At 41.3% G+C, this 17188-nt stretch overlaps 1 protein-coding gene across 2 annotated transcripts in view; it reads left to right on the plus strand.

Moving 5' to 3' along the window:
• The window catches only part of b3glcta (beta 3-glucosyltransferase a), a 176530-nt gene that overhangs the window by 52160 nt on the left and 107182 nt on the right, over window positions 1-17188 (plus strand). For both annotated transcript variants that reach the window (XM_043692053.1, XM_043692052.1), the window contains exon 5: window positions 15401-15477. In XM_043692053.1, the coding sequence (XP_043547988.1) occupies window positions 15401-15477 (77 nt within the window). The remainder of the gene's footprint in view (window positions 1-15400; window positions 15478-17188) is intronic.

Below are 17188 nucleotides of genomic sequence, written 5' to 3' on the forward strand. Positions count from 1 at the left end.
GATATGATGCAGAGTTGGGCTGAGGAGTGGCAGATGGAGTTCAACCCTGTCAAGTGTGAGGTTGTTCATTTTGGAAGGACAAATAAGAATGCGGAATACAGGGTTAATGGTAGGGTTCTTAGTGAGGTGGAGGAGCAGAGGGATCTTGGCGGTCTATGTTCATAGATTTTTGAAAGTTGCCACTCAGGTGGATAGAGTTTGTAAGAAGGCCTATGGTGTATTAGTGTTCATTAGCAGAGGGATTGAATTCAAGAGTCGTGAGGTGATGTTTCAGCTGTATAGGACCTTGGTAAGGCCACATTTGGAGTACTGTGTGCAGTTCTGGTCGCCTCACTTTAGGAAAAATGTGGAAGCTTTGGAGAGGGTGCAGAGGAGATTTACCAGGATGTTGCCTGGAATGGAGAATAGGTCGTACGAGGGTAAGTTGAGAGTGCTAGGCCTTTTCTCATTGGAACAGCGAAGGATGAGGGGTGACTGGATAGAGGTTTATAAGATGATCAGGGGAATAGATAGAGTAGACAGTCAGACTTTTTCCTCGGGTACAACAGAGTGTTACAAGGGGACATAAATTTAAGGTGAAGGGTGGAAGGTATAGGCGGGATGTCAGGGGTAGGTTCTTTACCCAGAGAGTTGTGGGGGCATGGAATGTGCTGCCTGTGGGAGTGGCAGAGTCAGAATCATTGGTGACCTTTAAGCGGCAATTGGATAGGTACATGGATGGGTGTTTAAGCTAGGACAAATGTTCGGCACAGCATCGTGGGCCGAAGGGCCTGTTCTGTGCTGTATTGTTCTATGTTCTATGTTCTAGACCTAAATTAAGGATATGTTGGCTTAGATTGGTTAAAGAGAGGATTTCAAGTGATGACTGAAAGCAGGGAAAAGAAGTGGAATGGATTTAGGGAGAGGATTGCAGAGCTTTGGACGTGGACACTGTAAGGGATGGCTGAAGTGAATGTAATTCATGGTGCCCAATGTTTTGACTGGTTGTAATGCTGGAGGGGTTATTGACCGATGGATTAGTGAGACTGTGAAGAGTTACAAACATGAGAGTGAGAATTTTGAAATCAGTGTCAGTGGATTGGGAACTTTTGTAGTTCCGTAAGTATGGTGTTATTGGGTAACTGACTTGATGTGAATTAGGATGCAGAGATTTGGAATGAAAATAGAAATGCTAGCAATACTCAGTAAGACAGGTTGCAGCTATGAGACAGAAACAGAGTTAACTTGTGACTTTTCATTAGAATGTAGTTTTGTTGGAGTTCAAGTTCATGGAGGATAGAAAATGGAAGGAATGCATTGAAATTGTTGAGTCCAGGGGCAATAAAAAATATAGAGCAGATTATAGCCCAACGCTGAGTGTTCAAATGGCACAAAAAGGTTACAAATATAGTTAAATAAAACATTGGTCAGGAACAGGGATGGAACCAGTGGCTAGAGTGCAGAATTTGTGGCTTAACATGTATTTTAATTTTCAGTTGATGTTTGCGCAAAAATAGTGCTAAATTTGATATCCCTTAAAAATGATTGAGAGACATGATACATGATTAACTATGATTGCATTGCAGGCTACATGCCAACTCCATGCTGCCTGCCCATCTCAATAATTTCAGCAATAATCTCAGCTGGTGATAACAATGTCACTGATTGACTAGTCGACTGAACAGGGACCAATACTGTGAGTGGCCAGCCCTATTTAAAACTATTTTACACTGTTTAAGGTTATCCTGCATCTCTTAAAGGCAAGGTAAATGGCAGTCTTGCAGGAAGTGACTCTGACCTTGTGAGACGTTGAAGCTTGGCACAAAATGGTAGGGGAGCTGTTCAGATGTGGCTTCTTGAAGGAGGAGAAAAACCTTATTTTTGCAGGGGGACAGCAGGGCCTCTAGACACACCGAAAAGGCAGCAGGAGCAGATACCTGTGGGTCTAAGGTCCTGGATGGTGTGTTGCAAGATGTTGTGTAATCTCATATGATAGTCAAGGTGACCACAATAGCATCAACACGTCTCCTGTCCCACTTGAGGCCCGAACATCCTTGACCATTGCTATACAATCATCTGCTTAGAAGCAGAAATTAAAGTGTGAGGACTCAGTACATAAAATAGTGCAGTGTTGGCCTGATGCACAGAAGGGCTTAGAGTCAGTGGACTGGTCCATATTCAGGAACACAGCGACCAACCTAAATGAGTATGCCACTACTGTTACAAACTTCATTGTGTAGTAGACTGTGTTCCAAACAAGTTGATCTGAATGTCCCCCAACCAGAAACCATGGATGAACTGGGAATTCCACTCCCTACTGAAGGACAGGTCTGAGGCATACAGATCAGGCAACACTGACCTATACAGGAAATCCAGGTATAACCTTAATAAGGCCACCAGAGATGCCAAGAGATAATGCCAAACTTTCTCATAGCAACATAGAATTTAAAACACAAATAAATCATCCGTGACTCTACTGAATGGTAGAGGTGCTGAATGCTGAAAACGTGTTGCTGGAAAAGCGCAGCAGGTCAGGCAGCATCCAAGGAGCAGGAGAATCAACGTTTCGGGCATGAGCCCTTCTTCAGGCTCATACCCGAAACGTCGATTCTCCTGCTGCTTGGATGCTGCCTGACCTGCTGCGCTTTTCCAGCAACACATTTTCAGCTCTGATCTCCAGCATCTGCAGTCCTCACTTTCTCCTAGAGGTGCTGAATGGCCTACTTCTCTTTCTAATCAATAAGTTCATTGTACAGTCCGGTCTTTCTTGAGAATGATGGTCTGGATCTCTCATCCACTGCCCAACTGGCAGCCGCGATTGTCTCTCTCCTCATAAAATTCTGCCCACAGTATTTCCTTGGATTGCAAATTTGATGTCAAAATGGTGATTTCTAGATCTCAGTATCTCAATTATCAGCATGAATTTTGTGTACTTCGCCATGTCAAAATTCAGTTTCAAAAGTCTGACTACATGGTGATTCTTTACATTGGACAAAATGTAAACTCAATCTGAAAAGACAAAATATGTGAAATCATTGTCTATTTGTACAAGATGGATTTCGTACTGTATATGAAAATAGAAAACTGTGTGAGTCAGAATGTCCACAAGTTCTATACAGTCAATGACTTCTTTGAAGTGTAGCCATTTTTGTAATGTTTGTATAAATGATAGCTAATTAGTGCACAGCAAAGCCGCCCCATAAAGCTTTGAAGTGAAGCTATCCTAAGACATTTAGTAAGGACAGGGTATTTTCCATGAATTTCGAGATCCCGAGTACACCAAATTTGGGGCCACCTGGAGTACCTGAGGGTGCCCAAAGCCACACCGGTGAGACTGTTTCCAGAAGCAACCTCCTAATTGGCTGGTTACACCCTTGGCAATCTCTAAATGCTGTTGATCCAATTACAGGGCTGGCAGCTCAAGAACCTCAGCAGCCCCACCTGATGAGATTGGCACTGCTTGGGGCAGTTTGGAAAATTTTCGAGATTATATTTTGGATAGAGGAAAACAATGGGTTGATTAGAGAGGAAGAAGCATTGATAGGAGTGTTGAGCCTTGGGAGAGGCCCTTCCTGTCATTACCCTGTCAATGGGGTATGGAGCCTTTGGGTCCTCTGCCTCTCATGTGGAGGACACCTCTATTGTGCTGGCAACTAACCTTTGCAATGGGAAGCGACCGTGAGTCTGACATTGGTGGTGGGTACATTGTTGGAGAGGATTCTGAGTGATAGGACTTACGTGCATTATGAGAGGAATGGACTAATTTGGGATAGTCAGCATGGCTTGGTGCATGGGAAATCATGTCTCTCAAACTTGATTGAGTTTTTTTTTAACCGAAAGATTGATGAGGGCACAACAGTTGACGTTGTCTACAGGGACATTAGTAAAGCCTTTGACAAGGTTCCACGTGGTAGAACAGTTAGTAAAGTTAGATCACATGGGATTCAGGGAAAGCTTACCAATTGGATACAAAATTGGCATTTTCGTAGGAGACAGAGGCTTGTGGTGGAGGGTTGTTTTTCAGTCTGAAGGCCTGTGACCAGTGATGTTCAACAGAGATTGGAGCTGGGTCCACTTTTGTTTGTAATTTATATGAACAATTTGCATGAAAATTTAGAAGGCATGGTTAGTAAGTTTGCAGATGATAAAAAATTGGTGGTACAGTTGACAGTGAAGAAGGTTACCTAAGATTATAAACGGATCTTGATCAATTGGGCCAATGGGCTGAGGAGTGGCAGATGGAGTTTAATGTGGAGAAATGCAAGGTATTGTATGTTAGTAAAACAAACAAGGGCAGGACTTCTACAATTAATGGTAGAACCTTGGGTAGTGTTGTTGAACAGAGAGACCTAGGGGTTTAGGTACATAGTTCTTTGAAAGTTCCAGCACAGGTAGACAGGATGGTGAATAAGGCATTAGCATGCTAGCCTTCATTGCTCAGACTGTTGTTGTTTAAAGATATTCATACATTTCCCGACTTCAACTTGCTGTCTTATGACTATCGTTATTGTGACTTAAGGTGGTCTGTTCAGGAAGTGGGGTGTTACCTTGCTCTTTTCCCTCTCTGAGCTGGGTAAAACCCATCCAAGATCAATATGGTGAAGCTCTTATCAATCACTGCTGGAATTAAGAATATGATATGTTACATGTCAACCTAATTTCTGTGTGCAAACTCCAACCAAACAAAACTGTGCTTAATGTTTAGGAATGGCTGATATACAAAATGGGAAGAATTTTTATTAATACGGTTAGGTTGCTGATGAAAAAAAGCATCACTCAGTTTGCAATCTGCAAAAGCACGTCTGCAAATCATTGATTCTTAAATTGCTCACCTTGATACACATGTACCATTCTACAGTCAGAATAAAAGGAAATGTGAAATTCAATTTGGATAGGCAAAATTGCCAACTGTGAATCAGCAACCAATTTTCTCTAACATTGACTTCACGTTAAATTTTCTCTTCCTCCTCTACCACAGCCTAATGTTTAATAGTGTGAAATACTGTAAATCAGAACTACTATGTTACCAGCATTGCACTGCACTTATATAAATTTATTTTCAAGTCTCATCAAAACATATCCAGATTAACTTGTGAAATGGTCCGTTTCTAATATGGACTCTCAAATTCTAATTCTCAGGATTTTGTCATATTTACAATTTCCTTCATCATAAAAGCAAGGACAGAAATCACTCATGTGATCCCATCAGATCAGCCTTGCAAGTGCTGCAATGAATACAAGTGCTTAATTTACACTGCATAAACCTTTTCTGTTGAGACCTGTAATCTTTACACATGCCTGATCCCAGGTCATGATAACTTCAGCAGGAACTAGTTGCTGTTACTCATCATCATAAGAAACAATGCTTCATTTTAATGTGCAAAAAAGAAAATGGTCCATTATGATAGTTAATATTCATTATGGATAACAAAACAACCTAATTGAAGCCAGAAATTTATGTGCCTTTGTTCAGAAATGGAATCTTAGAATCACATTGACAGATTAAGGAAGACAGATTAGTTCATACCCATATAGGATTTCTGTGCCAAACCACGAACAAGCTCACAGCATGCTTGATATATATATATATATATAATGCTGTCAGTGGGGAACTGTGGAGTGCAGAACTTATTTCAGGTTATTAATATTATCTCAAGAGTATTATAAATGAAGCTTACAACCCATCATTTGCTGCTAGGTATTGTCTTCACATGATAAAGTGTCAAAATTTAGTTATATTTTTAATGAAATTTTAACCCATCTAAGTCTTGGGAGATAAAGTCTGTACGGATACAGGAATATGGTAAATAGACAGGAATACGGTAAATCCTTGATGTGTGTAACAGGCCTCCAAACAGTCTAGTTAAGATATAGATGGAGATCTGCAGGAAACTATAGAAGAACATATCAGACATTCATTTCAGTCAATCTTCCCTAAGCTATAATAGACTAGAAAAAAGACACTGAGTTGGATTTAATATTTGCAGCAGTGAGTCAGTATTACTAGCTAAAGATCCACAGGCAGCCCTTCCTGGGTTCCCAACATGACCAAAAGCTAATCGGGCATCTATCTGGTCAGTGTTGGGATTCCTGATCCAGTGTCCCATCTTGGAAAGCTGCTGGTCATTCAGGAACAGGATTCACTGTTGGCACAGCTATAGACCTGGGTTCAGAAGCAGGATTGGTGGCTCAGAGGAGAGGTAAGTGGACTGGGCTTATAGGATGTGCCTGACTGACTTGTCCTGAAGAAGAGGTGGAAAGGGGTCAGTTTAAAGGGCAGGAATGATCTTCTCATGGTGCAGACCTGGCTGCTGGTGTGAACACTCCATTTGGCACAGTGTGCTTGAGCAGGAGCAGCGCTCCCATCACTGACCACAGAAAGTATACCTGAGTATACCTTGAGGCTTGCTGCTGTTCAGCAATGGGCTGAAGCTGATAAATGTCCTTTAACTGGGTCACTTCAGACTTAATTGGGGAGAGTTAGGAAGGTGTCTGCTTCTGGGTTACATTATATTTCATCCAATGCATGTGGAGAAGTTGGGAAAATTTTCAGAATACATCTAAGGCTGCTTCCTAAATCATTTGGATTGGGATATCTGGTTGGCATGGACGTGTTGGACCGAAGGGTCTGTTTCCATGCTGTACATCTCTATGACTCTATTTTAAAATCTTTTATGTGCCTTTAAAAACACTCATCCCTTCTATATTTTTATTCATATATTCTTCTAGATGTTCTGATCTATCTATTCACACAATTTTGTTTTGCACAATTATCATTACTTTGTCATAACTATGAGCTGAATCTTACAACTTTTTGATTAAAGCTGAGTTGCACTGCATTTCTTAGAAGGATTCTCACCGCACAGCCCAGTGAGATTACTTGTCATATTTTATCAAATGTGTTGCATTAACTATCTATTCCCATGCCGTGAAATCTCTCACGTCCAATTCTAGCCCTATCTTACCACATGTGGTTCCCAATACAACTCACTTTTGACTCGAAATCCTCGCGAAAAACTCACCTCGCTGCTCAGAAAAACCATAAAAGTTGCAGCGAGACATTCCTCGTCAGGCTTCTTGTCCGAACCACAAAGAAGAATGTTGGCTGAATTGCTTTGAAGGTGTTGGTTTAATTATACAAGTGGATTTTAACTCAGTGTATTATGAATGGGAACTAAAGAAACATTGTAATATTTGAAACCTAGTGTGTTAAATTTAATTCTGAATGTTCGTCACATTTGAAAGCAGCATAATTCAGGATACAATTACCTACTCCCAGAGGTGGTGAGAAGAGTAGTGGGTATGCAAACTTAATTAGGTGGAAATTCAAAATTTAGATGTCCATTATCAGTATCAACTTCAGCAATTGAAGCTGAGAGAAGCTTCTTGCCATCTGGTGTCAGGAACCAAATTTGCATCTCATTACTTGCATAACTTTATGGAATTAACCATAAAATATAGGTGCAGAATAAGGCTATTTGGCCCATCACGTCTGCTCAGCCATTCAATCATGCCTGTTATTTTTCTCAACCCCATTCTCCTGCCTTCTTCTTGTGACCCTTGATCTCCTTACCAATCAAGAAACTATCTTTGTTTTAAATATACTGAATGACGTGTCCTCTACAGATCTCTGTGGAAATGAGTTCCACAGATTAACCACAGAAATTCCTCCCCGTCTCATCTCTAAAAGGTTGACCCTTCATGCTGAGAGGTCGTAGTCTCTCCTTCTAGTGGAACCGTCTTCTCCACACACACTCTATTCAAGCCGTTCAGTATTCTGTAAGTTTCAGTCACATCCCCCCTTTCATGCTTCTAAACTCCATCAGGTACAGAGCCAGAGACCTAAGCCCTTCATTCTTGGGATCATTGATGTGAACTTCGTGTGGACTCCCTCCAATGCCAGTACATCCATCCTTATATATGGAGCCTAAAACTGCTCACACTATTCCAAATGTGGTCTGACCAAAGTCTTAAACAGCCTTAGCAGTACATACCTACTCATTACTCTAGCCCTCTTGAAATGAATGCCAGGATTGCCTTTGCCTTCCTAACTACCAGCTGAGCCTTCAGAGAATCCTGATCTAGGACTCCCAATTCCCCTTCTGTTTCAGATTTCCAAAGACGTTCCCCACTCAGAAATTAGTCTATGCCTCTGTTCTTCCTATCAAAGTGGATAACCTCACACTTTCCTGCATTGTATTACATCTTTGCCACTTCTTTGCCCACTCTCCTGGCCTGTCTAAGTGATTCATTCCTGATGAAGGGCTTTTGCCTGAAACATGCTTTTCCTGCTCCTCGGTTGCTGCCTGACCTGGTGGTGCTTTTCCAGCACCACACTCTTGACTCTAATCTCCACCATCTGCAATACTCATTTTCACCTAAGTCCTCTGTAGCCTTCCCGCTTCCTTAACATTACCTGACCCTCCACCTATGTTCAACTGAATTTCATTTTCCCTATTAACTTCTGTCCAATCAATGACATATAGCAAAAATGTGCCTTGTGTTGCCAGTCCAATAAGCTCCTTACTTTTTCACACTTTTGCTATAAGCTTAATGCCAGGAATATGTGGTCACCTGAAGAGCCATTCCAATAATCAGGAGTTTGATGATTATTTAATGCTGAGCATCTGCTCTTGATTCCACTTAAGAAGTGTGTCTACGTAGGCCATACCATCCAATTTTAACCTGACCTCATGAAATACGTTGTGGCATGATTAAATTCTTGTAATGTTCTCAGGTCTGCAAGAATCAGTTAAGACAGGCTCATATATTCATAGTCTCATTTTCCCCATTGGCAATGGCAGACTGCTAGAAGAATTTAAAGCTATGACTTTGTGGTTGCCATATCCTCTCAAGTGAGATGAAGAGTGCCAGGAGAGGTCTGGTGTGTTAAGGTTTTGGGTGTTGCTGGGGGATTCAGGAAGCAGCTTAATAGCAAGTCCATGTTGACAAAATTTAGGGCCAATATGAATTAGTTCAGGCTGACTGTTGTACTTGGGCAGAGATGGTGTCAGGTGAGAAGGTAATGCTGGTGTATTAAATGCCTCCAAGCACCTACAATTTCAGTGATAAGGAGCTGATAACCTAGCTAGGATATAAATCTTCCCAACTGCAGCTTTCAAATGAGCAAATATCATGGGATGAAGGCGAAAATATCATGTGTTGAGGGCAGCACAGCGGCTCAGTGGTTAGCACAGCTGCCTCTCGTCGTGAGGGACCCAGGTTCGATTCCACCCTCAGGCGACTGTCTATGTGGAATTTGCACATTCTCCCTGTGTCTGCTTGGGTTTCCTCCCGGTGCTCTGGTTTCCTCCCATGGTCCAGAGATGTGCGGGTTAGATCGATTGGCCATGCTAAATTAACCACAATATCCAGGGATGTGCAGGCTAGATGGATTAGCCATGGGAAATGCAGGGCTATAGGGATAGCATAGTTGGGTGGGTTGGTGTGGACTTGATGGGCTAATTAGCCTGTTTCTATGCTATGATTCTATGAAATGGGAGGAGAGAAGGAAGATTAGGAATATATAATCACCTTTGGTGTTTTCATCCCCATTTTTTGCAAAAACCTCAATCATGTCTGGTCTAATAATGGTGAATATAATTTCTTTCATTGGGTTGAGGACATGCATCCATTGCAGTCCCTGCCTGTAGGTGATACTGCCTGATGGAGCGGTTACCTTCTCCCTGCAAGACAAAAGGAAGTGTTTTGATGAGTGTTGTGCACTGTGTTTGAGTGATATGGCTGTGATGATAATACAGGCGAAAGTGTGAAAGATGAGAGTTCTGGTGTGAATACCATAAGTGGTGCGAAGAGTGAGCGTGGAATGAAACCTAAAATTAATGTCTGAATCCTAATTGATAGAGATTAGTGATGGGTGAATGGAAGGAGTGAGTTGAGCCATGAAACATTAATAGTTAACTTGCAAGAAAATGATATTTGAAGATATATTCACTTATCTCGACCACTCGTGAGTTATAGAAGTACAAGGAGCAGAGCATTCAGGTCTGCAGGGATTTGCTGCTACATTGACATCAACAATTACGTAGTCTCATACCTTTTGTAGTCTCTGTTCAGAGAACCTTCTGGTTTCACTAAGCACCTTTGTCCTCCTGTAAACTGATGTTTCTGGTGTTGCGTCAGTGAACCTTGGAGTGTGCTCTCTGCCACATTGCAGCATTTGTCCATGATGTTCCTGCTGAAATACCCTTTTCCAACCACTTATGGAACCTGCTTCAGTCAAAATTCACCAAAACCTTCAAAGGTGCAGACTGCCTCTGAGTGGTGCTAGCATCTCATAATTTTTGCCCAGTATGCTCAGACGTTCAGCAGTACATTTTCTACTGACACCACGTAAAAAAATTTTGGGGTGTTTGTGTACTGTCCGAATAGATGGGAATTGATTTTATCATACATCATAAACCCTGAGTTTGCTCTTAGCCCTATCCAATTTTTGTGTGATAGTGTGAAGTAAGGATTATCTATGTATTTTGTGATTACTAAAATTATTCCTTGGAGGATTAGTAGGGAAATCCGAACGGCAGCACAAAGTAAGTCCTCTGCATCGTGCCTACAACTGAAATAAGTAATGGGTAGTGTAGTCACTAACTGTAGCATAACACGCTGGATTACCATTCCCTAACTATGCATTAGCTTTTATTCCAAACTACCATCATCAATGAAGATATGAGACATATCGGCGATTAACCTCCAAGTTATGTGATTCGCCAGCTAGTCATTGGGTCAGCTGAGCAGTTGTTTTCTCATCTGCATGGCATCAAATTCCTCCCAAGACTGAATTATTTGCGTACTTGTTTGAAAATTATTCAAATCCATCCAATCTGGGTTACTTTTCTGACCCAAGACTTATTGCAAAAAACAATTCTTTAAATTGCTTCAAGCCTTTATTAATTTAATGACTACATCAAAATATTAATGAAAGTGCAGATTGGACATTAGGTCCATAATTATACACATGAAAATAATATTTTTCTCCTGCTAATGTCATTGGCACCTGATCTGTCTACATCCATGAGGTATTCTGACCAGGCATGTTCATTGACTGTAACAAAAAAGTGAATAGTCACAGAAACAGGAAACATGTGGAAATGTGGTGCTAAGTACATTTTACTATAACATTGTAAAAGCACATTTGTGCCTGGAAATGGGTGCTAACATTGCCTATATTGTCTTTGCAGAGTTTTTCAGTTCTACCATTGTTAGAGCTAGGCCGAATTTAATACAATCAAGGATGAATTTTGTTACCTAGTCTTGACATAACATCGGTATCAGCCACATTTTGGGATAGGAGTCCTCTCTGTTTAAGATACTATGACCTCCCTCAGCAATTTTTGCAGGTCATTGTGACTTTTTTGTATTATCTTTCCGTGTCTAGACACAAGTTCCAATTCTTACCATGCATCATTTTGATCAGTATGATAGAACCCATTGTTCAATCCCTTTGAACTGCTGGATTCCAACAGCTGCAAAGACTAATAATTACTGAGTCAGTTGAACAATCATTTTCTTAGTTTCTGTCTGTCTTCCTGCACACTCTGCTGATGTCTGGTAAAGGATTTCCCAGTTCAGTGACTGAGATGTTTATTTATTATTGATGCGCCTAATTAATTGTTTACCGTTTACAATCTTTGGAGAGCTAAGTGATGCCATAACCCAATGGATCACCTCAACATTCTGCAGTCTTGCCGCATGCCAGTCATGTATGTTGGCAGACAGCAAAACAACTAACCAAAGCAGAAAGATTCCCAAATATCCCAAACCCTACTAAAAGGAAAAAGTGTAAGCTGGAAATCTGAAATAAAAACAAAAATGCTGGAAATTCAAAGTTTGGGAGAAGATTTGTAGCTCGGGTGCTCGTTGTTGTAGTTCTGTTTGCCGAGCTGGGAATTTGTGTTGCAGACATTTCGTCCCTTGTCGAGGTGACATCCTCAGTGCTTGGAAGCCTCCTGTGAAGCGCTTCTGTGATGTTTTTTCCGGCATTTATAGTGATTTGTACCTGCCGCTTCCAGTTGTCAGTTCCAGCTTTCCACTGCAGTGGCCAGTACATTGGGTCTAGGTCGATGTGGTTATTGATTGAATCTGTGGATGAGTGCCATGCCTCTAGGAATTCCCTGGCTGTTCTCTGTTTGGCCTCTCCTATAATAGTAGTGTTGTCCCAGTCGAACTCATGTTGCTTGTCATCTGAGTGTGTGGCTACTAAGGATAGCTGGTTGTGTGGTTTCGTGGCTAGTTGGTGTTCATGGTTGCGGACCGTTAGCTGTCTTCCTGTTTGTCCTATGTAGTGTTTTGTGCAGTCCTTGCATGGGATTTTGTACACTACATTGGTTTTGCTCATGCTGGGTATCGAGTCCTTCATCCTGGTGAGTTGTTGTCTGAGAGTGGTGTGTGTGCTGTTATGAGTCCTAGTGGTCGCAGTAGTCTGGCTGTCAGTTCAGAAATGTTTTTGATGTATGGTAGTTTTCGTAGTTTAGGACTTGGTCTGTGTGTGTGGCTTTCCTATATACCTTTGTGGTGAAATCTCTGTTCGGTATTCTCTGTACCATCACGTCTAGGAATGGGAGTCGGTTGTCCTTTTCTTCCTCTCTAGTGAATCGGATTCCTGTGAGTGTGGCGTTGATGATCCGGCGTGTGTTCTCTATTTCTGTGTTTTTAATGATTACAGAGGTATCATCTACATATCTCAACATGTTCAGCATGTTGAGTATCATCTGTGGAGAGAAATGGTTCAAGTGTTTTTGCAAGAACTGAAGATTGTCAACCTGATGGTCTCTTTCTCTTCCCAGATACCTTAATGATGTGGAGCTCAGCACATCAATGCAAAAGGCAAGGCTTGAGAGTTTGCAACATCTTCAGACAAAGTTGTCAAATGGATGATCCATCTCTGGCAAAGTTAAAATAAATAGTAACCACAGTGAAAACTCTCAGCAAGTGGGAGTCATGCATATCACAAAGTTTGTACTGGTTGAAGGCCAACCATCTAAACACCAGGACACCAGTGCAGGAGTTCTTTAAGGTAGTGTCATGGGTCTAATCACCTTTGGTTGCTGCATCAATAGCCTTCCCTTCGTCTTAAGGTTTGAAATGGTGTCACTTAGAACAGAAGAGGCTGAATAGTGAGTTATTTGAGTTATATAGGATAATGAGGGGCTTGGATACATTTCTTTTGGACAAGACAGACCTGTATCCCTGAGCAGAGAGGTCACTCATTGGATGCACAGACTTTGAGATGATGACTGGAAGGATTAGAGGCAGCATGAGGAACAACCTCTTTATCCAGAGGGTGGTGTGTGTCTGGACTTTGCTACCCATTTTGGTGGTTGAGGTGGAAACCCTCTACTCAATTAAAAGGAATCCAGAAGCAGTGTAACCTACAAGTTTAAGGGCCATGTTCTGGAAATGGAATTAGAAAGAACAGCTGGTATGTTCAGCTGGCACAGACTTAGTGGGCTGAATGGTGTCTTTCTATGTTGTAGGTGTTCTGTATATCCTATTGTTTGTGATGATTACTCAATGCTCAGCACTATTCGTGACTCCTCAGATACTGAACATAGAAATAGACCCTTTAGCCTCTTGCACTGATGTGCTGAGCTCCTCCTCATTAAGGTATCTGGGAAGAGAAAGACTATCAGGTTGATAATCTTTAATTCTTGCGAAAACACTTGAACCATTTCTCTCCACAGATGATATTCAACATGCTGAACATTTCCAGCATTTTTGTTTCTATTTACAACTGAATTTAAAAAGCATAATATTCTGATTTTACCAAACTTTTACATTTTGTTGCTTTGTTCCTGAGATTAAGGAAATTATTCCACCTTTTCAAATAACCACTTAAATTCGCAAGTGGTCCTGATTTGGACAATTTCCTTAAGCATCTGCCAGTACAACAAGAAAAGATGCACTTCATTAAAATTATATTAAGGCAGTATTTTGAAGTCACTATTGAAGTTAAGTGTGGAATAGTGACTGATAAAATAGCTATGCTGTACTGCACTAATAGCACATTTGAATCCTATGTTATAACAATAATGATGGTTCCTGTATGAAAATCAGTTTAATTGCTATTAGACAACAAATTTATCAAACACACAGACAACAAAATTTGCATTTATAAAGTATTTTTATAATATAAGAGTGTTTATTGCAAAAAAAGCCTTCTAAACAGCAGCTGATGAGAAAAGAGAAGTTGAGAAACAGGAGAACATGGGAAAGCTGACCCAGAGCTTGACTGAAGAAGTAATTTTGAAGAATTTTTTTTCGAAAGAGAGAAAGAAAGAGAGAGAAGTTTAAGGATTGAATTTCAGAAACTAGTCTTCAGACACTTGATTGTCTAGGTTCTGCTACAAATGGTGTGAAATACATTAGGCTAGCGGGGGTTGTTGGTTGGAGTCCAACAGAAAAGAGAGGCAAATGGCTTTCGAAATTTAAAATATATGAAGTGCAACTAGACCTTGGTTGGATTTGAAGACGAGTCATGAACGATTATTAGGAGCATAACCTTCCCAGGTGTTAAGTAACATGGGCAGTGAGGAACTTCCCACTGCTGAGCGCGAAGTGTTGAACAGCAAGTGGGGATTCTCATGAGTGAGCAGAGAGAGGCCTATTTGAATGTATCAGCATGCATTAACTTCTTTGTTAATCTGTCATCTTTCCTCATGGATATGCAATTTCCCATTCTCCCACCCACTGCGTAGAAACTAGACAATGGCAATTCCTCACATGAAAGCCAGACTGGGCAAGTCATAACTCTAGTTTGTTGCTTGATCTTCTGGACCGTCCATCAGTTGCCAACATCTTGGGCATGCTCCATGGGCAGGAACCTTGAGTATAGCCCTTCCCCTACCATTGAGCTAGACCTCCAGGTCTCTGTTGGGAGGACAAAACAGAATTCCAGTTACCCTCTGTTCAACATGTATGTGGCAACTAGAACTGTGCAGGGCAGACTGACAGCACTTGACCATGTGTACAGCTGGCTTTTTAAGATGACACTGACAACGGGAATCCTGGCAGGTCCTGGCGAGGATTGTACTTCCATCTATAGCGAGTGGGATAATACAATGAATGGAACGCTGTAGAGTGTGATATGTAGGTTGTGATGAGCTTGGGAAGATGCGTGGGAAAACCTGCCAAGGCTATCAATGAAACTCACCAAAATTGGCAGTCAGTTTCTGGAAAGATTCAACCTTAGGTTTATTTTGAAATATGCAACTGCTAAATTGTATTTAGTTTTGAGGGAGTTAGGCCATAATTATATGTATCAGTGCTGATGGCCATGCTGACATATAGATGGTTCAAACCATTCCACTAATGACACAATGAGAATTCCCATAGAAATGATGATGAGGGAAAAATAATATTTTTTGGTTTCATGTTAATCCTATTCATGTTTTTCCCCTCTTAGCACCTACCCACAGTGCTGCTTATCCATGAACTGGGTAAACAGGAAGGAACTTGGACAATCATTCCCATTATACCACAGTAAGTGTTCCATCTAATGCAGACAAAATTTATGGGCAATTAAATTGTTTCTGTCTACCCTTAATATCCATATGGTCAGAAAGGTAGTGATCCTCACTGCTGACGTCGGGGGTTTGTGTACCTATTAACATTGTTTGCTTTCAAATAATATATTGTAAATATTTAATAATCAACTGATTTACTGTATGTGCCAAGTATATTTGTTTGAAACTTTTTGAAATGTAGAACAATATTCTATCAACACATGTTTCTCCATGCAGCAGAAATAAATACTTCACAAATATGATTTTTACATCGAATGAAGTATTCCCAATGTATAGGATTATGGCAGAGAATGGATTTTTCAACAGTCATAATGTGCAGCCCTAACACAGGTGGCATGGTAGCTCAGTGGTTAGCACTGCTGCCTCACAGTGTCACGGACTTGGGTTCGAATACAGCCTCGGCCAGCTGTCTGTGTGGAGCTTGCACATGAATGTTGCCCATGTCTATCTGGGTTTCCTCCGGGTGCTCCAGTTTCCTTCCACAGTCCAAAGATGTGCGGGTTAGGTGGATTGCCCATGCTCAATTGCCCACAGCGTCCAAGGATGTGCAGGCTAGGTGGATTAGTCATGGAAAATGTAGGGATGGTTGGTGTAGGTCTGGATAGGGTGCTTTTCGGAGGGTCATTGTGGACTTGGTGGGCTGATTGGTCTGCTTCCACACTGTGGGGTTTCTACAATTAGATGTTTGTTGCATCGGGTTATGCTTGTAATATCCAATTTTAATGTTTTTATCTGTGAAACAGTTAATAGGGCTGCAACTTGTGAAAAGCACAATCTATTCTATTTAATGGACAGTAATTTGTGTTTTGAAAAAGGCAACTAAAATTTAATTAAAACTCTCACTGGGACATTAGCTGTGGCTTTCATTGTTGATATTTATTATAAAAACGTAAGTCCCCTTTAATTTGTCAGTAGCAATGAACTGAAGCAGATGGCAAAAATTAAGTTGAACTAATCACGTTTCAAATTTGGACTTCAATATCTGTAGTTTTCAAGAGATTGTAGTTCAAAGTTTATTCAAGATTGTACACTGACATTTACATGGAACTATATAAAGCCAAGAATCAGACCCTTTTTATAGAATTTATGGACTCCCTACAGCGTGGAAGCAGACCATTCGGCCCATCGGGTCCTCACCAATCCTCCAAAAGCATCCCATCCAGACTCACTCTCCGATCCTAACCCTATAACACTGCACTTCCCATGGCTAATCTACCTAGCCTGCACATCCCTGGACACTATAGGCAATTTAGCATTGCTGGTCCACCTAACGTGCACCTCTTTGGACTGTGGAAGGAAACTGTAGCAGACATAATTATTTTTGTCAAAACAATTAAATCCCTGATGGGATTAGATTAGATTAGATTAGATTAGATTAGATTACTTACAGTGTGGAAACAGGCCCTTCGGCCCAACAAGTCCACACTGACCCGCCGAAGCGTATACCACCCAGACCCATACTCCTACATTTACCCCTTCACCTAACACTACGGGCAATTTAGCATGGCCAATTCACCTAACCTGCATATTTTTGGATTGTGGGAGGAAACCGGAGCACCCGGAGGGAACCCACTCAGACACGGGGAGAATGTGCAAACTCCACACAGAGAGTCGCCTGAGACGGGAGTTGAACCCGGGTCTCTGGCACTGCGAGGCAGCAGTGCTAA

Source organism: Chiloscyllium plagiosum, chromosome 6 (assembly GCF_004010195.1).
Source record: "Chiloscyllium plagiosum isolate BGI_BamShark_2017 chromosome 6, ASM401019v2, whole genome shotgun sequence".
NCBI classification, from domain to species: Eukaryota; Metazoa; Chordata; class Chondrichthyes; order Orectolobiformes; family Hemiscylliidae; genus Chiloscyllium; species Chiloscyllium plagiosum.